The sequence below is a fragment of the Heterodontus francisci genome, chromosome 14 (assembly GCF_036365525.1).
Source record: "Heterodontus francisci isolate sHetFra1 chromosome 14, sHetFra1.hap1, whole genome shotgun sequence".
In the NCBI taxonomy this organism is placed as follows: domain Eukaryota; kingdom Metazoa; phylum Chordata; class Chondrichthyes; order Heterodontiformes; family Heterodontidae; genus Heterodontus; species Heterodontus francisci.
This window is the reverse complement of record NC_090384.1, coordinates 105,803,580-105,830,048: the sequence shown is the minus strand read 5'-3', so window position 1 is coordinate 105,830,048 and position 26,469 is coordinate 105,803,580. Positions and strand designations below refer to the sequence as shown.

Genomic DNA, 26,469 nt, shown 5'->3' with positions numbered 1-26,469 from the left:
CAACTTTAAGTTGCTGCTTCTATTCTATATCAGCCAGTCCCATATACTAACAGCTGACATGGTTTTAAAATTTTTTTGACTGTGATTCTACTGCATTGCATTCAGAAAGACAGAGCAGCAAAACAAACAATTAGGTGTCCAGATAGTACAAATATTAGTCTTCGGGCTTCAGAAAACAAATGGTATTAGTCAAACCTATCCCCACACATTCCTGTCAGCAAAAGCCTCACAAACTGGACCATTGATGGAATGTTCAGGCACCTCATTGTTGAGTTACTTTCTTAGCTGTTTCCTTCAAAAACACACCACATTTTACAAACTGATATTTTGTGACTGTGGTTAGATTAGTGCACCAACCAAACTCTCCACCCTTCTGTTCAGGATGTGGGCGATTCTTGACAAGGCCACGTTTATTGCTCGGACTTAGTTATCCTAAGCATTGAGTGGCATGCTAGCTCACTTCGGAGTGACAAAAAAGTGCCTAAACGGGTGGTGGAAGCAGATTCAATAATAACTTTCAAAAGGGAATTGGATAAATACTTGAAGGGGAAAAGATTTGCAGGGCTGTAGGGGAAAGAGCAGGGGGAGTGGGACTAATTAGATAAAAGAGCTAGCTCAGACTATATCGGGCTGACTGGCCCACTTCTGTGCCATATTATTCAATAAGTCACATGCAGATCAGGAGCTTCACATGTAGCCCAGACTGGGTGGGGTGTGAACCATTTGGATTTTTATGACAACCTGGCAGCTTTTGTGGTCGTTTTCTCCTGATGCCAGTCCACAAAATACAAGATTTATTGATTTGAGTTCCACAACTTGCCACCCAACTGATGACCTCTGGATAACCAGTCCAGCACCACATGCTTTTCTTGGGATAATGCGGTAACTTTTTTGGTGAACATACTAACATGCATTATGATCCTGTGTGACCCACCCAACCTGACCACATTTCCTGCATGCACAATAACCTGCATTTATATAGCACGCTGAATGGAGAAATACTTCCCAAGGCACTTCACAGAAGTGTAATAATTTAAGAATGAGTGCTGAGCCAAAGGAGAAGGTATTGGAAGAGAGCTGACCAAAAGGTGAGCTTTCGAACGGAGTCTCAAACAGAGAAAGGGTGAGGAACCAGGGAGGTCTAAGGAAATTCTGTATTGCATAACCTAAGACGCTGAACGCATGGCCACCAGTGAAGGCTGAGGCGGCACAGGAGGCTAACAGGCTAATTCCATTAGATTTATGCAAGACATTTTGTTTCCACAGAAGTCTCCGCAGACTGAGAGCTGCACAGATAGCGGAGCTGAGAATGAAGGCAGTTGTCACAGTGACCAGATGAGCAATGACTTCTCAAATGATGATGTTGTGGATGAAGGGATCTGCCTGGAGAATAACAGTGGGGGTGAAAAAACCTCAAAGGCAGGGAACGAAAAGGTACATGGTATGATCAGCAATCTTGCTGTGGGATTTACTTCAATGGGAGGGAAATTCCTGTCCTTTCTAAATATTTATGAAAAAGTGGTAAATAAGTGCAAAAGTCACTTTGTGCCCTGGTGACTTTTTTTTAAACTAAACATTCCTGCTCCACGTTTAGTCCAGCAGAATCCTAGATTGTTCCAGCACAGAAATAGACCACTCGACCCCTCGACCCATGGAGTTTGTGCTGGTGATTTTCTCTCCCAGAGGAATGCGGATGTGAAAAGTGAAAGGTTTTGTGTCTGGCCAAACTTCTTACTTGCTCATGGTGTGCACTATACAGATTTCCAGAGTGACTTTCCTTCAAAAGTGCTGCCCCAGACTCTTGCACTTGAATTGTAACTATTTAAAAGAAAGACAGACTTGCATTTCTAAAGTGCCTTTCATGACTTCTGGACGTCCCAAAGCGCTTTCCAGCCAATTAAGTATTTTTTGGAGTGTAGTCACTGTTGAAAGTGAAATGCTGCAGACTTACAGCCAGCAACATGATGATGACCAGCTAAATCTCTTTTAGTGTTGGTTGAGGGATAAATGTTCGCGAGTACACTGGGGAGAAGTTTCCTGTTCTTCTTTGCAATAAAGCGTGAGAATGTTTTACATCAGCCCAATAGGACCCTCAGTTTAAAGCCTCATCCAAAAGACGATACCTCCTATGGCTCAGCACTCCCTCAGTACTGCAATGGGAGTGTCAGTCTCGATTTTGTACTTAGGTTTCTGGAGTGAGACTTAAACCCACAACCTTCTGACTCAGAGGCAAGAGTGCTACCCACTGAGCCACAACTGACATCCAGAACTGATGGTGCTTTTATGATTTGAATGCTTCAGGCTCCATTATGGTGGGCGTTACATATTTGGTATCTCATCTGTTTGTAAAATTTTGACAACTTAACACAGTACTTAGCAATGATTTTCAAAATGTCATCTAGAGGTCCTTACATTGTGGCATGGGGCCAAACATACCATTATAGTGAGCGCAGTATTCCAAGAAATCTCTTGTATTGTTGGCTGGATTTCATGTTCAGCAGTGAAGCCAAGGCGCTCGTCGCTGACCTTGAACAAAGCTGCCCACAAAGATCTTGTGATCTGGCAGCAAGTCAAGGGGATCTCCAGGAGTCCAGCAACAATGATGTCAGCAAGTTGGGTAAGCAGCCAATCCCAATGAAGTATTCTCAGACAGCAAACCAGGAAGCAAAATGCACTGAATTTTTAACTAAGATTTTGCAAAGCACAATGAATGATTGGGATGTACAAATGGGATTGTGGTCGAAGCTGAAATAGCATAAACTAATATTTTCTGAAAAAATATTAAAAATATGTATTTTTTCCTTCATAATGGAGAAATTTTACACTACACAAATATAAAATGAGTTTTTCAGGGCCAGTGAGGATGTTTAACAGTAATTTCGAAGTTCGTATGCTGTTTAAAAACCCAGTTACACTTCATTCAACAAGTTGTAACTTTTTCAAGTTTTATTTTAGTGGAACTAATACATGAAAAGACAGGTTCTCATCAGTTCAATGTTTTCTAATCGATTGCATTCTCTGGGGACCTTTATAGTGCACTCTATGAAGAAACAGAGTTGCTGACAGCAACATCTGGGTTTCCGCATTTTACTACGCACATGCAGTCTCCAGAGGTTGTTGTCAATTTTACAAAAGTAATGACGGCGAACGCTGACAGTTACCAGTTTCACCATCATTAATACTGCAAAATCTGGGCCTCTGTTACTGTATTTGTTCATTTACTAGTGCATTATTTCTGTTGCTTCATTAAAATAATCTTTCTGGCATCACTGGCATGACTTGCCTTTGAGTAGCTGCTTCTCTCAGCATCCAGGGAGCGTGTCAACATCAACAAAGGACCCTAGGAATGTATCATTGTTTGCAGAGGCCAATCTGAAAGAAAAGCATTTGAGAATCACTTGTTCACAGATGAGTCACTATAATTTCCTTATGCTCCTACCTCATGGATCTTTTCCCGCATCCATTTTTTTGATTTTGCATCTGGGAAACACTTTGGGATTTTTTTCTACCTTAAAGGATTTTGACGGAATAATGAGAGCACACTCTTTCCAGCGGCACTAGAGTATACAGATTTAAGGTGATTGACAGCTAAAGGATGTGACGTGTTTATAAAAAAAAAAGTTTCCTCATCAAATTGTTGTGATCTGGAATGTACTGCCTGAAACAGTGGTGGAAGCAGTTTCAATAGTAACTTTCAAAAGGGAATTGGATAAATACTGGAAGTGGAAACATTTACAGGGCTAATTGGATAGCTCTTTCAAAGAGCAGGCACGATGGCTGATTGGCCACCTTCTATGCTGTTGTATCATTGTGTGGTTCTATGGAGCTGCTACATAAATGCAAGTTGTGTAAACAAACCTGGGTTCTATTGCCTTGCCTTATGGCTCAGATGTCTAAGCCAGGTATCAGACGGCAGCCCTTCATTGCACCTTTTCCAGTCCCCTGATGCCCACGACTCTACATGGAGATAAACCTAATCCCTGAATAGGCTCAGAATCACGTCCTGAGATTTGTGTTCTATTCCATGCACTGTACAACCCAAAATCCTGTTTGGCTTATTTATCACTGCTCTATGCTCACTTAGCAATTTTCATGTGTCATTCTCAGCCCAACTTCCCAATTTCAATTCCCTGATCAACCTGTAAACCACCCACCCCACTCCGCCTTTGTGTGATCAAATTCCGACAGGTTTATGTCTATTCCCACTTCCAATCATTACTCTGCTGTGTGAATAGCAAAGAAAGCTTTGTTAACTTGAAATTTAGTTCTAAGTAATCTAATTTGACTCAAGTTGAAAATATAATTTGTCAACTGCTTTCCTCTAATCGACCAAAAGCACTTTGCTCTTTCGATATCTGCTCTATCAAAACTCTCATCAATTTACAAAACCTCTGTTAAATCTCCACTTGGCTTTCTCTGCACTAGTTTAAATAGTCCCAGCATTGGAAGTCCACCCTCTTGCCCTATATTTATTTAAAAATTACAATAGCTGCTAAAATATGCAGTAAAATGTTCCAGAAATACCTAGTTTTCAAATTCCTCCATAGCCTCTCGCTCCATTTCTGTACCACCTCCAGCCCTACAGTCTTCCAAGAGCTTCATGCTCCTCCAGTTCTGACTTCTTGCACATCCCTGATTTTTATCATATGACCGTTGGTGGCCTTTGTCTTCAGCTGCCTGCACTCTGAGTTCTGGAACTCCCTCCCTAAGCCTCTCCTCCTGTAAGAAGCTCCTTAAAACCTACCTCTTTGATCAAGCTTTTGGTCTCCTGTCCTAATACTACCTTATGTGGCTCTATGTGAAATTTTCTTTTCAGTAACGCTCCTGTGAAGTGCATTGAGATGTTATACTGTGTTAAAGGCGCTACATAAATACAAGTTTTTGGTTCTTTTCTCCCCCTACCCAGTTTGTTGATCACTGTTCTTTTTTTTCAGGGTACCTGGATTTACGAGCTCTTCTCAGTTATGGTTCATTCAGGGAGCGCCGCTGGCGGACATTACTATGCCTGTATTAAATCATTCAGTGACAGACAGTGGTACAGTTTCAATGACCAGCACGTCAGCAGGGTATGCAAGTATTTGATATGTATCTCACGGTGTAGTTTATGTATTATTCCAACTTGATTTATAAATGGAATATTCTTCCTAAGTGTGGTTTAGGATCATATATTTTCAGTCCAATGGCTGACATTTCCTCCAATGGAAATATGTAACAATTCTATATTTGATGAATAAAGATCTTGAAGGAATTTAGTTGTCTATGCCCCTTGTACTGTTCAGGTTTCATATAAAACTGGAGGCTCACATTGCACATTAGCCATACTCCGGTAGCTTGTTCAATTCGCCGTTTTTCACAACTGAGCTCAGATGTAACATTCACAGGCTGTGGAGAAGAACACAATCGGGGACAGTTTCTCACATTCGGGACATCCTCGCATGGGTTTCCAGAGTGCAAACAGGAGTAGGAATCCTGTGTAGAGGTGCTAATATGAGTAGCAGTGCTGCACTGCAGCCCCGAGCTCTTGCTCCCTGGGCCCCGCTGCAGCCCCGGGCTCCGGCTTCGGCTCCCAGGGCCCCGCTGCAGCCCCGGGCTCTGGCTCCCTGGGCCTCTGTGCTGCCTCGAGCTCCGGCTCCCTGGGCCCTGGTGCAGCCCCAAGCTTTGAGGGTCTTTTTGGAGTTAGCCAGTTTTCACCTAATAGTTTAGATGTGGAACTGTATTTAACTGACGCAGATTTAAAAGAAAGTACTCTCTATTTGCTTGGACGAATGCAACTTCAAAAACCTCAAAAAGCTTGATACCATCCCAGACAAGGCCACCCGCTTGATTAGCACTCCATTCACCACCTTCAGCATTCTCTCCCTCCACTACTGATGGTGGTACCATATACAGGATACACTGCAGTAACTTGCCACGGCTTCTTCGACAGCACCTTCTAAACTCGTGACCTCTACCACCTAGAAGGACAAGGGCAGCAGACGCATGGGAACACCACCACCTGTAAGTTCCCCTCCAAGTCTCTCACTATCCTGACTTGGAACTATATAGCTGTTCCTCCATTGTCACTAGGACAAAGTCCTGGTACACTCTCTCTAACAGCACTGTGGGTGTACCTACCCCACATGGACTGCAGCAGTTCAAGAAGGTGGCTCACCACCACCTCCTCATGGGCAGTTAGCGATGAGCAATAAATGCTGGCCTTTCCAGTGACAACCATGTCCCCTGAATGGATTTTTGAAAAAAACTCACCACCCCTGATCCATCTGTCCCATCTAACTATTGTGTTATCTGTAATCTCCCTTCTTTAAATCTCTGGAGCATGTATTCACTGTGCACGTTGGCCTGTTTGAGTCTCTTGTGACTGTGTTGATCCTCCACCATCAAATACTCGATGTTCCAGCTCACACATGGACAGTGAGATCCTGGAGTATTGTCACTGCAGGACAGCCCACCTTGGCTGTATTTCCTGACACTTGCTGTGACAGCTGGAGCTAGCTGACATTTAACAGAGGCAGAAGAGGAATAATCAAGCCGGTGTGATAGGGCTGAGGAATATCAGACCTGGTGGTGAGAGGAGCAAGTGACAGTGAAAGAGAAAGAACAGTGAGCAGGAGCAAAGTAAAAGGATGGGAAACAACTTGAGTAAATAGTAAGTTATAAATTCTAGATATTTAAAAAAACAGCTGTATGCACACAAATTCACATAGATAAAGAGAACTAAGAAATCAGTTTAATTGTTTCTATGTTCCTGATGCTTGAAGTTCATTTGTTCACAGAAAATCTACACAGGAGAAAGTGATTGTGAATTTGAGTACTTTCTCAGCAGGTTGTCTGGTGGAGCTGTAGCTGGTGAAATATGGTTTTACTTCCACCGCAACCACTCCATGCAAGAGTTCTTAAAATACTTCGCCTCTATGTTGAAAAAACTTGGCTTAACAAAGCAAACACTTTCTGGATTTAACTGTTAACTATGTAATGATCAATTACTTAACTATTTACAGCCAAAGATTTTTGTGCAACTTTGATAGCTCCTACTTTTTAATGGAAGTAAGAAAATAACTGTGTTCCTTTCAGATTACTCAAGATGATATTAGGAAAACGTATGGTGGCTCTTCAGTGACCAGAGGCTATTACTCCAGTGCTTTTGCTAGGTAACTACACTAAACATTATTCACTGAGGACCTTTGGGACTATTAGATATAAACTATTTGCCTTGGGTTCCGTTTTCAAGTACCGTACGAAAGTTTTGTTTCTGTAACCCTCGGGACAATAAGAACAGGAGCTATTCCGCCTCGAGGTCTTGGATCCAGAACCCTAAATATTCTTGCCTAACAACAATCTATCAATCTCCATTTTGAAATTTTCAATTCCTTATAAGCTCTTTGGGGGAGAGCGTTCCAGATTTCCACTATTCTTTGTGTGGAAAAAGTGCTTCCTGACATCACCCCTGAATGGCCTGGCTCTAATTTTAAAGTTATGCTGCCTTGTTCTGAGCTCTCCCACCAGACAAAATAGTTTCTCTCCACCTAACCTATCAAATTCTTTAACCATTTTAAACACATCTAAATCACCCCTTAATCTTCTATAGTCGAGAATACAAGCCTAGCTATGAAGCTTGTCCTCACAATTTAACAGTTTTAGCCCAGTATCATTCTTATGAATTTCCACTCTAACCCCTCCGAGGCCAGTATGTCCTTCCTGTGGTGTACTCAGAACTGAACACAGTGCTCCAGATGGGCTCTAACTAGAGCTCTGTACAGCTGTAACGTGTTCCAGTTCCCTTGAGATAAAGGCCAACATTCCATTAACCCTTTTTGTATCTGTTCACTAGCTTTGTGATTTCTGTACTTGGATCCCTAAATCTCTGCTCCTCCCCAGTTCCCAGCGTCTTGTCATTCAGAAAACACTCTGATCAATCTTTCTTCAGGTCAAAGTAAATAACCTCACACCTGGCCTGTAAATTGATGCCCTCATGCTTCTGCTCATAGTTGAGTATATTTAAATAGAACTAGATATCTTTGCTTGTGTTAATCAAGCTGCAAGCTTGCATGAGAGTCTTTAGCTGTGTTACGATATCACAGGTTAAACAGTAGGGTCTGCTAGACTCAGGCTTCTGTACAATATAGATCAAAGAATTTAATAAAATCAAATGCTTCTATATTTAAATACCCATTTTTTAAACATATATTGAAGTAGCCAGAATCCAGGCTGAAACTCCAGAGTAGTACTGAGGGACCGCTGCGTTGTCCGAGGGTCAGTACTGAGGGAGCGCTGCACTGTCCGGGGTTCAGTACTGAGGGAGCGCTGCACTGTCCGGGGCTCAGTAATGAGGGAGTGCTGCACTGTTGTAGGTCAGCACTGAGGGAGTACTAAACTATCGGAGGTGCCCTTTTTCAGATCAGTTGTTAAACCAAGGCTGTGTCTACCCCCTCAGGCCGATGTAAAAAATTCCCATGGCACTATTCGAAAAGCAGTGGTGTTCTGCCCAGTGTCCCAGCCAATTTTTATCCCTCAACTAGTATCTATAAAACTGGTTATCTGGTCATTGTCACATTGCTGTTTGTGGGTTTTTGCTGCTTGTATATTGGCTGTCACATATCCTAAATTCAGGAAGACATAGACAGGTGAAATGGGAAGGCACCTGGTCACAGCAGATAAAATTTAGTGCAGAAAAATGTGAAGTGATGCATTTTGATGGAAAGAATGAGGGGAGGCAATATAAGTTATATGATAAAAATTTTAAAGGGGCTGCAGGAACTGAGAGACCTGGGGTGTATATGCGCATAATCTTTCAAGGTGGCAGGACAAGTTGAGAAGCCTGTTTAAAAACGCACATGAGATTCTTGACTCTATAAATAGAATACAAAATGAAACCTTTATAAGTCACTGGTTAGATATCCGCTGGAGTATGGTGTCCAATTCTGGGCACCACACTTTCAGAAGGAAGTCAAGGCCATAGAGAGGTTGCCGAAGAGATTTACTAGAATGACACCAGGGATGAGAGACCCAAGTTAAATGGAGGAACTGGTGAAGCTGGGATTGTTCTCCTTAGAGGAGAGAAGGTTGAAGGGAGATTTGATAGAGTTATTCATAATCATGAATGGTTTTGATGGGGTAAATAAAGTACAACTATTTCCAGTGGCAGAAATGTTGGTAACCAGAGGACACCGATTCAAGGTAATTGACATGAGTAACTGAGGCTGGTTGTTCTTGGGCTGTGATGAAATTGATGAGCAAATGTGCTCATTAGTGATGTCTGAACAGTCAATTTCCAGTTTTGTTACATGGAATTTTACTAATTTTTCAGTGGTTGAGAGCTACAATTTCTATCCGTGTTTGTGCTAGAAAAACATACAAATCAAAATATTTGTTCCTGAGTTGAGGGGCTGCTTTATGGTAGTCCTCTTCAATTTCCTGTCCACAAGGTGAAGCCCTTCAAATGGCACTTTCTCATGAAAAAGCTTTCAATAAAGCTGAGTAAGTAAATAGCCCCAGTGATTGTTTCCTTCAAAGAACAAGTACAAGTGAATGGGTGTTTGCGACTGTATGTGGTGATACAGATAAGGTGGCATTAACATCTGCTCTCCAATGTGACAATGAGAGCGTTTTTACCTCTTCTTGATGTAGGCTTTACTTGTGTTAATCTCACAGCACAAAAAGATGTTGTTTGGTCTAAAAGAGCTATCCACTTGAACCTATTACCCTGCCCTTTTCCCATATCCTTTTAAATATTTCCTTTTCAAATGTTTAGCTACTTCCCTTTTAAAAGCTGTTATTATAGATTCTGCTTCTGATCAGGCATTCCATGTCCCTAAAAAAAAGATTATTAATCTTCTCTTTCATTCTATTGACTATCTTAAACTTATGCCCTCTAGTTCTTGCTCACTGGCTAGTTGACACAGTTCCTCCTGATTTATTTGCTCGAAACCATTCAGAATTTGGACCCCTCTGTTGCATCCTTATCAGATCTGAACTCTCATGTTGATTACAACTAATAACCATAGCAGTCTTTAGTTCCCTATATATTGTAATCCACAACTGAAAAGTCAGATTTTACAGCGCTAGTCATTTGACACTATTTAGCTTCCTTTCTGTGAGCCGAATTTTTTTCCCTATTCTTATTCTGCCATGACAGTCAGAAACAGGGGAATTTATTATGGAGAACAAAGAAATGGCTGATCAGCTAAATGCATATTTTGGTTCTGTCTTGACAAAGGAGGACAGAAATATCATACCTGAAAGGTTGGGGAACACAGGGTGTTAGATCCCATTAGTTGCACAAAGAGAGACAAAGTCCGACTATAACTTTAAGAAACTTTATTGCAGTACTTAATGGTTACATCAGTAAAGCGAGCATACACCTCTGCCTCCACCTTCCTCACCAAATCAGGGCTTTCTTATAGTTCTTCATGCAAATCAGTGACACCCCCTTTCTGTTCCCAATTTGTTTACAAACTTTGCAGTTTCTTGGTGTCAGGTCCTGATTGGGGTACTGCCTTGTCTATTTGTTTCACCTCCTTACTCTAGCAGTTTCTCATCCCCCTGTCTCCTTGGACCGTTAGGCTGATTGCTATACAATAGGCTACTATTAAACAGTCTGCAGCTGTCCTGTTAGTTTCTGCTTGTTAGTCTGCTTCTACTGATAAGCTGTCTGTGCAGCACTGAAGTTACTTTATTATTTCTGATAAGCTGTCTTTGTAGCTCCAAGGTTAGTTTGTTAGTAGTCTATAATTGATTGATTATTTCACCTTAAATGTCCCCATTGTTCTGTCCCCACACAGGGTTTAGTGAGAGGGAGGAACTGAAGGAAATCAGTGTTAGTAGCGAAATGGTGTTGGGGAAATTGATGGGATTGAAGGCCGATAAATCCCCAGGGCCTGATAAGCTACATCCCAGAGTACTTAAGGAAGTGGCCCTAAAATAGTGGATGCATTGGTGGTCATCTTCCAAGATTCTATAGTCTCTGGAACAGTTGCTGCAGATTGAAGAATAACTATTGTAACCTCACTATTTAAAAAGGGAGGTAGAGAGAAAACAGGGAATTTATAGACCAGTCAGCCTGACGTCAGCAGTGGGGAAAATTCTGGAGTCCATTATCAAAGATTTTATAGCAGAGTTTGCAAGTTCTCCCTGTGTCTGCGTGGGTTTTCTCCGGGTGCTCCGGTTTCCTCCCACAAGCCAAAAGACTTGCAGGTTGATAGGTAAATTGGCCATTATAAATTGTCACTAGTATAGGTAGGTGGTAGGGAAATATAGGAACAGGTGGGGATGTTTGGTAGGAATATGGGATTAGTGTAGGATTAGTATAAATGGGTGGTTGATGTTCGGCACAGACTCGGTGGGCCGAAGGGCCTGTTTCAGTGCTGTATCTCTAATCTAAAAAAAAAGTACTTAGAGAACAGTGGTAGAATTGGACAGAGTCAGCATGGATTTACGAAAGGGAAATCATGCTTGACAAATCTACTAGAATTCTTCGAGGATGTAACTAGTAGAGTTGATGAGGGGGAACCGGTTGATGGTTTATTTGGACTTTCAGAAGGCTTTTGACAAAAGTCTCACAAAAGAGATTAGCGTGTAAAATTAAAGCGCATGGGATTGGGGGTAATGTATTGCGATGGATAGAAAATTGGTTGGCAGACAAGAAACAAAGAATAGGAATAAATGGGTCTTTTTCTGAACGGCAGGCAGTGACTAGTTTGGTACCGCAGGGATCGGTGCTAGGACCCCAGCTATTCACAATATACGTTAATGATTTGGATGAGGGAACTAAATGTAATATCTCCAAATTTGCAGATGGCACAAAACTGGGTGATAGGGTGAGTTGTGAGGAGGATGCAGAGAGGCTTCCGGGTGATTTGGACAAGTTGAGTGAGTGGGCAAATGTATGGCAGATGCAGTATAATGTGAATAAATGTGAAGTTATCCACTTTGGTAGCAAAAACAGGAAGGCAGATTATTATCTGAACGGCTGTAAACTGAGAGAGGGGACTATGCAGCGAGACCTGGGTGTTCTCGTACACCAGTCGCTGAAGGTAAGCATGCAGGTGCAACAGGTGGTAAAAAACGCAAATGGTATGTTGCTCTTCATAGCAAAAGGATTCGAGTACAGGAGCAGGGATGTCTTGCTGCAATTATACAGGGCCTTGGTGACGCCACACCTCGAATATCGTGTGCTGTTTTGGTCTCCTTATCTGAGAAAGGATGTTCTTACTATAGAGGGAGTGCAGCGAAGGTTTACCAGACTGATTCCTGGGATGGTGGGACTGACGTATGAGGAGAGATTGATTCGGTTAGGATTATATTCGCTGGAGTTCAGAAGAGTGAGGGGTGATCTCATAGAAACCTATGACATTCTGACAGGACTTGACAGGGTCGATGCAGGAAGGATGTTCCCGATGGAGGGGGGAGTCCAGAACCAGGGGTCATAGCCTAAGGATACGGGGTAAATCTTTTGGGACTGAGGTGAGGAGAAATTACTTCACCCAGAGAGTGGTGAGCCTGTGGAATTCGCTACCACAGAAAGCAGTTGAGGCCAAAACACTGAATGTTTTCAAGAAGGAGTTAGATATAGTTCTTGGGGCGAAAGGGATCAAAGGATACGGGGGAAAGCGGGAACAGGTTACTGAGTTGGATGATCAGTCATGATCATAATGAATGATGGAGCAGGCTCGAAGGGCCGAATGGCCTACTCCTGCTCCTATTTTCTATGTTTCTATGACGGTGTAGATTTCCAGATTGCTTGAATGTTTGAAATGGTAGGTGTTTTTGGGTGCACATATTAATTCAGTAGGTGTTTGGAACTGGAAATCTAAATGATATCTAATGCAGCAAATTCATAGGTAAGAATAAAGCTGTGATTATGTAGTTAACAACTGAACTTTTTCTCTTAACCAGCTCCACCAATGCGTATATGTTAATTTACAGACAAAAGGAATCTACGAGAAATGCAAGTGAGTGAATTTATTTTAAGTACGTTTAAAAGTTTTACCACAGGGTCAGTGTTGCTTTTCTGTTGTTTGCGTCAAGAAGATAAATATTCTTCAACAGTTTGGCATGATCATCACATTGGTTTGCATGAAGGTTATGTTCTCTGCTTGTAGTCAGCCACCAACATTCGTGCTATCCTTCATCAGGATAGCATGATCCCATGGAATTTTCATTATGTCATTCATTAGTTAATCCGTAAGAATGGAACCCTGAATTATGGGACATCCTAGCCTACCTGCAACAATTTATGCCTGAATTATTCATGACTGGATGTCTTTCGGATGAGAAGTTAAACCGAGGTCCTGTCTGCCCTGTCAGCTGGACATTAAGGGTTTTGTGCCACTACTTCAAGAAGAGCAGGGATATTCTTTGGTATCTTGGCCAATATTTATCCTCAACTAACATTGCTTAAAAAAATTATTTGATCAGTATCTCAGTGCTGTGAGAAGGAACTTGCTTTGTACAAATTGACTGCTGCGCTTCCTACATGACAACAGTGACTGCATTTCAAAAAGTACTTCTTTGGCTGTAAAGCACTTTGAATTGTCCTGTGGTCAGGAAAGGCACTATATAAATGCAAGTATTTCCTTTTAGTTTCCCATCTGCCTTAGTGTTGATTGGTGCAAAATCTTGACATAAACACCAGTCAAAACTGGAGCTTGAACTCTGACATGAGGTGCTAATATTCATAGTGTTATAGTCAATTTGCAACTTCTGATCTTTCGATTCCAACTTAGAAGGTTTGTGCAGATAGGAATCGAGATGAAAGATGCAGAACTGAGCTCCATAAGCACTCTGCCATGCTATTCAAGCAGCATCATGGATAAAAAGAACACCTGTCGATTTTTATTCACTGTAACGTCTTTCAGCTATAAACAGTCACTGAGATTTGAACTTGGAAAGAACAGGATCAGAAAAGACTATCCATCTAGTCGGCACAAAAATCTAATGTGTCTGTAATCAACCCTTCCACAGATATTTTACCATAGTTTTTTTCTCACACTATCTGACTCTGGGGAGTCCATTCAATGCATTCACCCCCTCTGCGCAAAGCAGTTAGGACTAGACCATGCACTTTGCTTTTACTAAGCTTTTGTCTGTGTCTCCTGGTTCTGGAATTATCAGAGTTCAGTTTTTCCATTCCCTTTGGATCTTCAATATGTGAATAACCTCTCCACTGAACCTTCTGTTCAGTGTAAACCATCTCGGACTCATTGTCCTCGCCTTGTAACTCCGATTAAGCTGGATATTAGTTTATTTTCCTTTCCAGCACTGCCTCCAGGACTGTAAGGCCAGAATTGAACTCGGTGTAATCCATATATGACAGCAACAACTTGTATTTATATAGCGCCTTTAACATAGTAAAATGTCCCGGGTGCTTCACAGGGGCATAATAAAACAAAATTTGGCACAGAGCCACATAAGGAGTGTTAGGACAGGTGTCCAAAAGCTTGGTCAAATATAGTTTGCTGTGCACAATTGGCTGCCATATTTCCTACATTACAGCAGTGACTGCACTTCAAAAATACTTCATTGGCTGTAAAGCATTTTGGATATCCTGAGATCATGAAAAAAACTCTATAAATGCAAGATTTTCTTTCTTTTTGTGGTTGTACCAGGTCCATTATCACCTCCTTGGACTTGTGCTTCATCCCTCTGGCCATATGCCCCAGGCCCCGTTAACTTCCTGCTGTTCCACGCTGCACTATTTTCAGTGAGAAATCCATTAACTTGATTTAAATTCTTACATTGGTCATGCAGAATGTGAAACTATGAGCTAAGAAAAAGGCCAGTAAATCTCCAGCTTTCTGTTTTTCTTTTGAGGTATAGAACATAATTTTTCTTCATTGATAGAGTTCTTGCAGGTCCATGAATTTCCTGAGCACATCAAACAACTGGTCCAGAAGGAGAAAGAAACAGAAGAACAAGAGAAAAGGCAGCGGGAAATTGAACGTAATACGTGCAAGGTATGATGTGTAGTCAGGTCCAAATTTAACATCCCCTTTAGTTCAAAATAAAGATGTCATATTGTGCAGTTTTATATGCTAAAGGAATGGATTGCTCTTTAGTTAATAAAATTGCATTTTATAGTTTGTAGTTATTCATTTGTGGTGTTGTGGTTTGAACCATGTAAACAAAGTTAAATACAACAACTACTTGAATTTATATAGCACCTTTAACATAGTAAAGCATCCCAACACACTTCACAGGAGCTTCATCAAACAAAAGTTGACGCTAAGCCACATACTGTGATATTAGGGCAGATAACCAAAAGCTTGGTCAAAGAGATGGCTTTTCGGGTCACCTTTAAGGAGGAGGGAGAGGTTCAGGGAGGGAATTTCGGACTTTAAGGCTTGAACAATTGAAAGCACGATCGCCGATAGTGGATTGATTAAAATCGGGAAAATGCAAGATGCTGGAATTGGAAGGGCACAGAGATCTCAAGGGTTGTAGGGCTGGAGGAGGTTACAGGTTCCTACTGTCCAGTGGCAGCAGCAGCCCAGAAAAAACAACCCCTCCATTGCCGTTCTCTGCAATAGCATTGATTCTCGTTTGAATAATTCCCACAATCAATCCCGCAGATCAGATCAAAGCTGTGCAGTGCTGCCACAGCCAGTTGTGAATGGTGGTGGACTGTTAAACAACTAACCAGAGAGGAGGGTCCATAAGTATTCCCAGCCTCAATGATGGGGGAGCTCAGCACTTCAATGCAAAAGACAAGGCTGAAACATTTACAGCCACCTTCAACCATCTCGACAAGCTTCTGAGATCCCCAACATCACAGATGACTAGTTGCAGTCATACCTAGCACAAAAGATGATGGCTGTGATTGTTGGAGGCCAGTCATCTCAGCTGCTTCATCAATAACCTTCCCTCCCATCATAAGGTCATTGACCAGAAACTTAACTGGACCAGCCATATAAATACTGTGGCTACAAGAGCAGGTCAGAGGCTGCAAGTTCTGCAGCGAGTAACTCATCTCCTGACGCCCAAAAGCCTTTCCACCATCTATAAGACACAAGTTAGGAGTGATGGAATACTCTGCACTTGCCTGGATAAATGCAGCTCCAACAATGCTCAAGAAGCTGGCTACCATCCAAGACAAAGCAGCCCGCTTGATCGGCACACCATCCATCACCTTAAACAATCACTTCCTCCACCACTGGCACACAGTGGCTGCAGTGCTTACCATCTACAAGATGCACTGCAGCAACTCACCAAGCCTCTTTCAGCAGCACCTTCCAAATCTGTGATCTTTAGCATCTAGAAAGACGAGAGCAGCTGACCCATTGGATCGCCACCGCCTGCAAGTTCCCTGCCAAGTAACACGCCATGTTGACTTGAAACTGTATCGCCGTTCCTTCACTGTCACTGGGTCAAAAACCTGGAGCTCCCTGCCTAACAGCACTGTGGGTATACTTACACCACATGGACTGCAGCGGTTCAAGAAGACGGCTCACCACCACCTGCTCAAGGGCAATTAAGGATGGGCAATAAATGCTGGCCTGGCCAGTGATGCCCGCATCCTGTGAAAGAGTAAAAAAAATGATCTGTTCCCTGAACCCCGGCAGTCCATTTCACACCTTCGCTGTATTACGACCAAGGCGGGAGGAGTGCACTGTTTATTCTAGTCCCACTTCTCCACAGGTCACAACATATATTTAAGTTCCGAAGAAGGGTCTCTGACCCGAAACGTTAACTCTGCTTCTCTTTCCACAGATGCTGCCAGACCTGCTGAGTGGTTCCAGCATTTCTTGTTTTTATTATATATTTAAATTTGCCAACTTACCAATACAGTCAACCATATGGTCTATTTTTCCCCGAATCAAAGACACCAACCAGGTTTCTTTAATAAACAACAAAATTATCAGTTTATTATAAAACAAGTCTTAACCAATAATGAAGTAAAACATACACAAGTTGAAATATTAAAGCCCCTTATTTATCTGAGCCCCTCATATACACACATACACACAACGGTTAACCGGAAAAATAAAAGGAATTTTTGTTTAGCGCTGTTATCAAAAAAAGCAAAGTTGGGCGGAATACTTGTCCTTGGTTTTGGCGTCCCAAATGCGTATCGATGGCTGTCACTGGGATCTTCCTAAGACAGTTCTTTCCAGGCGATGTTGAAAATCAGTTTGGGTAGGCTTTCCAAGAAATGCAGCTACAGAGCCTTCAGATAGGCCTTACAGCAGAAATGCAGCAACAGGGGTTTCAGTTCCCACACATTCGATACGCGGGGTTTCTTCAAGTGCAGTTGGAACTAGGAAATTGACACACTGGAAATGCAGGATTTCTTTTCAAGAGAGAGAAATGAGCTGGGTCGTCTTCTGGTTGGCAAAAACCAACTGTCTGTTGTAACAGTTCAAGCTGAAACTAAAAACGTTCCAGAAGTCAAGCCTCCTGACCTCTGTAAATCTTGACCTGTCACTTCTTTGTAAACATTTCCCCAAGTCAAAAACAACCCCTGTTGGGTGATTATCCACAGACTTCCAGTAAGACTTGTTTACAAGCCAAATCCAGGAACCTTCTGGTGACTTTTAAAAAAAAAACACAAAGTTCAGCATCTCGTCAAGATTCCAGATGAATCTATGTCCATAATTCCACTAGAAGTCCTTAAAACATATTTCAAACATAACTGTAAACCATGCCTCATGCAAGCTTTTACCCAAGTTCTAGAATTTGTAACTGAATTTTTTTATAATCAGTGGCTGGAATTGTGCCTGCAAGGCCAGTATTTATTGCCTATGCATAGTTGCCCACCGTTTGATAGAACTGGTGACTTGCTTTGCCACTTCACAAGCAGTTATTAGCCAAACCATGTCGGTGTGGGACCGGAGTTACATATAGGCTCACTGCTCTGTTTCTTTTAGTCAATGATCCATTAACTTAATTTCAAAACTTTTCAGTTTTTCCTTGATTAATGAACTAAAAAGTGTTTCGTTGTCGTATTCGTTGGCCTCCTTGTCTCGAGAGACAATGGGTAAGTGTGAAGCAGCACCTGGAGTGGCTATAAAGGCCAATTCTAGAGTGACTGTTCCACAGGCGCTGCAGATAAAATTGGTTGTGGGGGCTGTTACACAGTTGGCTCTCTCCTTGCGCTTCTGTCTATTTTCCTGCCAACAGCTAAGTCTCTTCGACTCTCCACTCTTTAGCCCCGCCTTTATGGCTGTCCGCCAGCTCTGGTAATCACTGGAACCGACTCCCACGACTCGTGGTCAATGTCACAGGACTTCATGTCATGTTTGCAGACGTCTTTAAAGCGGAGACTTGGATGGCTGGTGGGTCTGATACCAGTGACGAGCTCGCTGTACAATATGTCCTTGGGGATCCTGCCATCTTCCATGCGGCTCACATGACCAAGCCATCTCAAGTGTCGCTGGCTCAGTAGGGTGTATATGCTGGGGATGTTGGCCGCATGGAGGACTTCTGTGTTGGAGATACAATCCTGCCACCCGATGCCTAGGATTCTCCAGAGGCAGCAAAGATGGAATGAGTTGAGACATCGCCCTTGGCTGACGTATGTTGTCCAGGCCTCGCTGCTGTAGAGCAAGGTACTGAGGACACAGGCTTGATACACTTGGACTTTTGTGTTCCGTGTCAGTGCGCCATTTTCCCACACTCTATTGGCCAGTCTGGACATAGCAGCGGACGCCTTTCCCATGCGCTTGTTGATTTCTGCATCGAGAGACAGGTTACTGGTGATAGTTGAACCTAGGTAGGTGAACCTTTGAACCACTTCCAGAGCATGGTCGCAGATATTGATGGATGGAGCATTTCTGACGTCCTGTCCCATGATGATCGTTTTCTTGAGGCTGATGGTTAGGCCAAATTCGTTGCAGGTAGCCGCAATCTTGTCTGAGTCTCTGCAGACACTCTTCAGTGTGAGATGTTAATGCAGCATCGTCAGCAAAGAGGAGTTCCCTGATGAGGACTTTCCATTCTTTGGTCTTCGCTCTAAGACGGGCAAGGTTGAACAACCTACCATCTGATCTTGTGTGGAGGAAAATTCCTTCTTCTGAAGATGTGAACGCATGTGAGAGCAGCAATGAGAAGAAGATCCCAAACAGTGTAGGTGCGAGAACACAGCCCTGTTTCACGCCACTCAGGATAGGAAAGGGGTCTGATGAGGCACCGCTATGCTGAATTGTGCCTTTCATATTGTCATGGAATGAAGTGATGATACTTAGTAGCTTTGGTGGACATCCGATCTTTGCTAGTAGTCTGAAGAGACCACGTCTGCTGACGAGGTCAAAGGCTTTGGTGAGATCTATGAAAGCAACGTAGAGGGGCATCTGTTCGTGACATTTCTCCTATAGCTGTCGAAGGGAGAACAGCATGTCAATGGTGGATCTCTCTGCTCGAAAGCCACACTGTGCCTCAGGGTAGACACGCTCAGCCAGCTTCTGGAGTCTGTTTAAAACGACTCGAGTGAAGACTTTCCCCACTATGCTGAGCAGAAAGATGCCACGGTAGTTGTTGCAGTCACGGCGGTCACCCTTGTTCTTATAGAGGGTGATATTGGCATCGCGCATGTCCTTTGGTGGTACTACCTCATCCCAGCACAGGCAAAGCAGTTCATGGAATGCTGAGAGTATAGCAGGATTAGCAGTCTTGATTATTTCAGGGGTAATGCCGTCCTTTCCAGGGGCTAGAGAATCGATGGCATCACTGAGTTCTGATTTTGTTGGCTGTTCGTCCAGCTTATCCATGACTGGCAGAGTCTGGGCTGCATTGAGGGCGGTCTCAGTGACAACATTCTCCCTGGAGTACAGTTCTAGGTAGTGCTCCACCCAGCGGTCCATTTGCTTGCGTTGGTCAGTGTCCCCTGGTTTAGACTTGAGGGTGATCTTCTTGATGGTTGGCCCAAAAGCTCTCTTAATGCCATCGTACATTCCTCTGATGTTTCCGGTGTCGGAGGCCAGCTGAATACGACTGCTTAGGTGCTGCCAGTAGTCATTTGCACAGCGCCTGGCTGTTCTTTGTGCAGCGTTTCTGGCTACATTAAGTGTTACGGATGTTAACTCGCTGGGGGCTTTCTTGTAGTTCAACAGTGCAATGTGCTTAGCTGCTATGACAGGTTCCAGCTTTTCAAAGTGAGATTGAAACCAGTCTGCATTCTGCTTCTCACGTTTGCCAAAGGTAGTCATTGCTGAGTCATAGATTGCATCTCTGGTGTGGGCCCACTTCGTCTTTGCATACCCTGCAGGAGTGTTTTGAAGGGCTTTTTCAAGTGAATTTAGAAACTTATATAACAGCTGTGGATAAGAAGTTCTGTTAGTTTTGATGCGCAGGCGGCCCTTCTGCTTGGAGTGATGCAGCTTCTTTGGTTTGAGTCTAACTTTGCTGCACACCAGGGAGTGGTCGGTGTCGCAGTCCGCACTGTGGAAGCTGCGTGTAATTTGGACACTGTTTATGGAGGCTCGCCTTGTGACGATGAGGTCCAGCTGTTGCCAATGACGTAATCTTGGGTGTCTCCATGAAACCTGGTGACAGGGTTTAGTATGAAAGAACGAGTTGGTGATGCAGAGGTTGTGATAGGATTAGTTGGTTTAGAGGTTTAGTTGTACAACCTGAGAAAATTAACAAACCAACCAAAAAAAGCAAAAAGATGCCGTTGTCCAAACTATGAATTGCTGAAATGTTGGTTAAAGTGTCAGTTGAGGTTAAACCCTTCCCCATGGTGTTTATGTACCTTGATGCTGCCTGGATGAAGAATGGAAGAGCCCTGGTGATAGGTGTGCTGGTCACCCCTCATCTGGGGATTGTTGTGCCACATAAGAGGCCAAAATTGGAAGACTGTAAAGAAAACATGGGTGAGAAAGGTGAAGTGTGAGTCAGAACATTTTGCAACAGCAACTTGTATTTATATAGTGCCTTTAACACAAAAGTCCCACAAGGGCTTTATAAAACATAATATGACACAGGGCTGCATAAAGAGATAGTAGGGCAGCTTGGTCAAAGGGGTAGGTTTTAAGGAGTGTCATAAAGGAGAGAGAGACAAAGAGGTTTAGGGAGGAAATTCCAGAGCTTCAGCAGCTGAAGTCACATCCGCCAATGGTAGAGCAATTTAAAATTGGGGGAGCTTGAGGCCAAAGTAGAGGAGTGCAGAGGCCTCGGAGGGTTATGGGTGGAGGGGCTTACAAAGATGGGGAGGGGAAAAGCCATGAAGAGATTTGAAAACAAGGATAAGAATTTTAAAATTGAGGTGTTGCTTACTTGGGAGCCAGTGTAGATCAGCGAGCACCAGGAATGATGGGTGAATAGGATTGGGTGTGAGTAGTGACACAGGCAGCAGAGTTCTGGATGAGCTGATGTTTGAGGATGGAAGTTGGGAGGATGGCCAGGTGTGTGTTGGAATAGTCAAGTCTAAGGCACAGGTGAGGGTTTCAGCAGCAGCACATGAATGGAGGCAGGGAAGGGGTTAAGCAGTGTTACAGATGTGGAAATAGGTGGTCTTTCTGATGGTGTGGGTATGTGGTTTGAGGGTCAGTTATGGCACCAAAATTACAGACAGTCTGGTTCAGCCTCTGACTGTTACCAGGGAGTGGGATGGAGTCTGTGGCAAGGGAACCGAGATAAGCAGACAGTGAGACAGCCAGTTTAGGAAGAAAATCTGCACAGTGCCACTTTGAGTGCAGATTAATTTTGCAATTCAGCTATAATTGCAAGAAACAATTGATTTTTTTTTTAAAAAAAGGAAATGGTGACAAAGTTTTAAAATTTAAATTTCAAAACTTAAACGGAAATTGTATTTTATCAAGCGATTATGGCAAACTGGAATGAATGGAGCCATTGAGTATTTCAGTGTTTCTATTGCAGCATTTTCCAATACTTTAGCCACCAGCTGTGTGTGGCAGATGAGGAATCCAGATGTGTGTGTGTTGGTGAAAAGCAGAATGTGCAAATGTGTTCTGGTCATTGCAACATCAACAACTTGCATTTATATAGTGCCTTTAAACTAGCAAAACATCCCAATGCGCTTCACAGGAGCGTTATCAAACAAAATTTGACACCAAATCAGGTAAGGAGATATTAGCACAGGTGATCAGAAGCTTGACCAAAGAGTTAGGATTTAAGGAACGTCTTGAAGGAGGAGAGCAAGGTAGTTTCACTTCCTTGGTTACTGAATGGTGTCGGGGATATTTATAAGTAAATATATATGTGTGAAGAATATTTTTACCTGTTGTGTGTGTGTGTGTGTGTGTGTATCTAAGGGTTTTTTAACTAAAATTACTGCATGTGGCTGTAACGGTGTAACAACTGCTCACCTTTCGGTGGACAACACAGATCAAAGATTTCCCAAAATAAAAGCAACCTTAGAATGTTGGCTAATTCTTAAACCGTTTGTGTGATTTTTAAGGAGGGAATTCAAAACTGTTCTCTATTGCAGATCAAGCTGTTCTGCATGCATCCCGTGAGGCAGATAATGATGGAAAACAAGCTGGAGGTTCACAAGGACAAAACGTTACAGGAAGCTGTGGAGATAGCATACAAGGTATGTGGACTTGAGGAAGGAGGTTTTCAAGGTGACCAGTGGTTTTGATAGAGTAAATAGGGGAAGAAAAAAAAAGTTCCCTTTGGTGACTGAGTCAATAAGTAGAGGTCATGGATTCAAAATCATTGGAGAAAGATTGGGAGGCGGGTGAGGAAGATTTTTTCGCTGAGTTGTTGGGATCTGGAACGCTTGAGCTGAAAAGATGGTGGAAGCTGATTCCATAAAGAATTTTAAAAGGAGTTGGTATTTGAGGATGAGAGTAGAGGGTGACTGATAAAAAGTGGGTCAAAGCACAACTGCACTTTCAAAGAGCCATCACAGGCATGTCAGGCCTCTTGCTCAGCTGTATATTTCTAAAGTTTGTTTTCGTTCTTCAGGATCAATCTCTGACCAGATTGTATTATACTACACTGCTGGAATTAATTGTGCATTAATAGTTAGTGACAGCATCCCTTTCTGTCCCTTTCATTTGAAGCTCATGGATTTAGAAGAGGCAATTCCACCTGACTGCTGCCGCTTGGTCAAGTATGACGAGTTCCACGATTACTTGGAACGCTCATATGAGGGAGAGGAAGATACCCCAGTGGGGCTGCTTCTGGGTGGAGTTAAGTCATCTTATATGTTCGACTTGCTACTGGAAACGAGACAACCCGATCAAGCTTTTCAACCGTATAAATCGGGGGGTAAGTTTCTTTCATCAGTGCCAGGAAAATCACGTTATTGTTTTAGTTTCAAAAATAATAGCTGAGAATTTATTTGGAACCCGTGACTGTTCTTAGTTAAAACTCCATTTTCACTCTCGTACGTTTCCGCTGACAAAACGCTCCCTCGGCGCCGACCCTCCGACCGTGCAGCGCTCCCTCGGCGCCGACCCTCCGACCGTGCAGCGCTCCCTCGGCGCCGACCCTCCGACCGTGCAGCGCTCCCTCGGCGCCGACCCTCCCACCCTGCAGCGCTCCATCGGCGCTGCTGCTCTGACACGTTGGCCTGGGTTATGTGATTGAGTCTGTAATGAACCCAAAGCCGCCTGACACAGGCATGTGTGTTGCCAACTGTCCATTACTAGGCATCTAGGCCTCAAAACGGTGCTGATCAACATCGGTACCAGAACAATAATGCCGTCATTTTGCCCATTTCACATTGATCCATTTCATTTTCTTTAGAAGTGATGGTGAAAGTGCACGTGGTAGACCTGAAGACAGAAAGTATGGTTCCGCCTGTCAGCGTACGTGCCTACCTTAATCAAACAGTGGCAGAGTTCAAACAGCTCATTTCCCAGGTAGGAGCTGCAGGCCATTTGGTTAATTCATTTGTCTGTTTTTGTGAGCTCTTTTGAATTTGAAGAGTATTGAAAACGATGTTGCCACAGTGAGCTGAATGTAGATTTTTGAACTATCTTGACTGGTTGCAAAACAGGAAGGTTTAGCAAGTCTTAATCTGGTTTACAGCAGAAGTGCTTCTGATACATGACCAACATACTATTGGCAATTAGATTTAATCAGATGGCCCACATGCCCAGATTGTGAAGGCATAGGTAAGGAATATTGACTGTAGGACATCAAATTGGACAAAGATTTTGTTCAGAAAGGTTAAATATAATGGGCGGCACAGTGGCGCAGTGGTTAGCACCGCAGCCTCACAGCTCCAGCGACCCGGGTTCAATTCTGGGTCCTGCCTGTGTGGAGTTTGCAAGTTCTCCCTGTGTCTGCGTGGGTTTCCTCCGGGTGCTTCGGTTTCCTCCCACAGCCAAAAGACTTGCAGGTTGATAGGTAAATTGGCCATTATAAATTGCCACTAGTATAGATAGGTGGTAGGGGAATATAGGGACAGGTGAGGATGTGGTAGAAATATGGGATTAGTGTAGGATTAGTATAAATGGGTGGTTAATGGTCGGCACAGACTTGGTGGGCCGAAGGGCCTGTTTCAATGCTGTATCTCTAAATCTAAAATCATAATATTGAACAAACTTTCAGTTTGAATCAGTTGAAGTTTTGTTTTTAAAATTAACACCCATTAATCCATTGATCTGATGTAAAGAAAGCAGGGGATGGGTTCTAATTTTATAACTGCATTATGCAAACATATTAAGTTTATGAACATAGAAAAAGGAAATACTGAAAACGAGCAGCATTGTTTCATGTGCCGACTTCATCAGAATTGAAGGATGAGAAAGCTCCTCGAGTGAAGGCCAAAATATGGGTGTTGCAATCACAAGTTGTTGGCCGGGGGTTGAATGGACTCTGTGTGAACTGCTGAGTAGAGAAACAGGAACCTGGTAAATGGTGTAAAAGCACATCTTGGTGAGCCAAATATAAAGAACATCAAAACAGATAAGGTGATTAAAAAGGCAAAAGAGGGACACCCAACTAAGGGAAAAGACCAAACCAAAACTGTAAGTACAGAAACCCTGGAAGGAAAGGAAGTGCTGGAAACTCAGATTGTTCATTGGTACCAAGAGGGGGAAAATACAGGCCAAAACACTGAGCATTTAGCCCATTAATGTTGCCTTTGCAGTTCCAATACCTGCTATCCCCTTTTGCTGCTTGAACACTTGAACAAATTTCTTGTTTTTATTTTCAGTTCTGACCAAGGTGGATAGCTGAAACATTCACCTCCTATTCCATGTGCTAACCTGACCTGATGTAAAGATTGAGTGATCTGTATATACAAAGACAACTCAAATTCAGAGTCAAAGCTGCGAGTGTTAAATGTATAGTATTCATGAACAGAAAAATGAATTTTTCATCTTCCATTTTTATTCCTCCTTGATTTCCTGATGGAAATTGTCAAGTTCCGTTGTCCAGTCAGTTAGCACTGAGCATTTACAGAGATGACTGGTTGAAATTGAGGGAAGGTGGGGATGTGGTAGGAATATGGGATTAATGTAGGATTAGTATAAATGGGTGGTTGATGATCGGCACAGACTCGGTGGGCTGAAGGGCCTGTTTCAGTGCTGTACCTCTAAATAAATGAAAAAATAATGTTTTTTCTCACAGGAGCTGTTACATTATACGCTGCTTCCACCATGTGCTTTTGAATGTATGTAGCTGGAACAGAGAGCTTGATTTATTAAATTTGATCCGTCAGCTACCTTTGTTTTAATTTTTGAAAGGTCATTTGAGAAGTATTGATAACTCTAAAACTGCAGTTACCTAACTTGAGCCATAATAATTTCCTCCTTCTCCAGACCCACCTCCCCAGCCCACAGCCATTCCCTCCTTCCCCTGACCTGATCAAGAGTTTACCAAGGCTCCCTCACCAGAACCTTTTCCCTCAGGAGCTCTGTCCATGGCTAGAAAACCCGCTCTGCTGAAAGATACTCTCTTCTCCCACCTCCCCTGAACTGCTGGGGCTCCTTCTCCGACCCCCTGCTTCCTGCTCCCCCTCTCGTGCTAACCACCACCCCCCCCCCCCCCCACCTCAGCCCAGTTACCCCCCACTCTCTAACCTGGCTTGAACTGAAGGTTGCACTAAGCCCTGCCTGCTCATTTCCCAGTGCCATGTGAGTTTGGGCTAGTGTGGTTTTTCAGTTTAATTTTCAAGGAAGCTGTCTCCTTCCTGCCCCTCTTCTCCCCCCACCCCTGTCACCACCACCAACTGCGTTCTGTAATTTTATGACATCACTTGTGGGTAACCACACTTTTAGTTTAGGGTGTAATTTGTGAGGTGCCAGTTCCAGAGCAGTCTGTTCTGCTTGTTTTGGTATTTTGCTATAGCGATATTTGTCCAGAGAGTGGCGCTGTAAGCCTTCACATCATTAATTTAAAATCGAACAAAACAATTTATCCAGTGTTTTGAAGGTAATTTACTTAACCCTGCTTCAACATGCCTTACATGTTAACGTAAGCTATTATATTGGAAAAATTGTGGAAACAGAGGTGTTCTTAACTCCACAGTTTTGTCAGTCTGATTGAAGTTTGTTGTGTAAAGTGAGCATACTTTAAAAACTTGCAAAAACAATGAATGTTTATCATACAGTTATC

At 43.0% G+C, this 26,469-nt stretch overlaps 1 protein-coding gene across 5 annotated transcripts in view; it reads left to right on the top strand.

Moving 5' to 3' along the window:
* usp47 (ubiquitin specific peptidase 47) overlaps nt 1-26,469 on the top strand; it is a 186,232-nt gene that overhangs the window by 126,548 nt on the left and 33,215 nt on the right. For all 5 annotated transcript variants that reach the window (XM_068046694.1, XM_068046695.1, XM_068046693.1 and 2 more), the window contains 8 exons: nt 1,267-1,434; nt 4,935-5,066; nt 7,072-7,148; nt 12,892-12,947; nt 14,839-14,951; nt 22,382-22,486; nt 22,962-23,169; nt 23,650-23,765. In XM_068046694.1, coding sequence (XP_067902795.1) covers nt 1,267-1,434; nt 4,935-5,066; nt 7,072-7,148; nt 12,892-12,947; nt 14,839-14,951; nt 22,382-22,486; nt 22,962-23,169; nt 23,650-23,765 — 975 coding nt within the window. The remainder of the gene's footprint in view (nt 1-1,266; nt 1,435-4,934; nt 5,067-7,071; nt 7,149-12,891; nt 12,948-14,838; nt 14,952-22,381; nt 22,487-22,961; nt 23,170-23,649; nt 23,766-26,469) is intronic.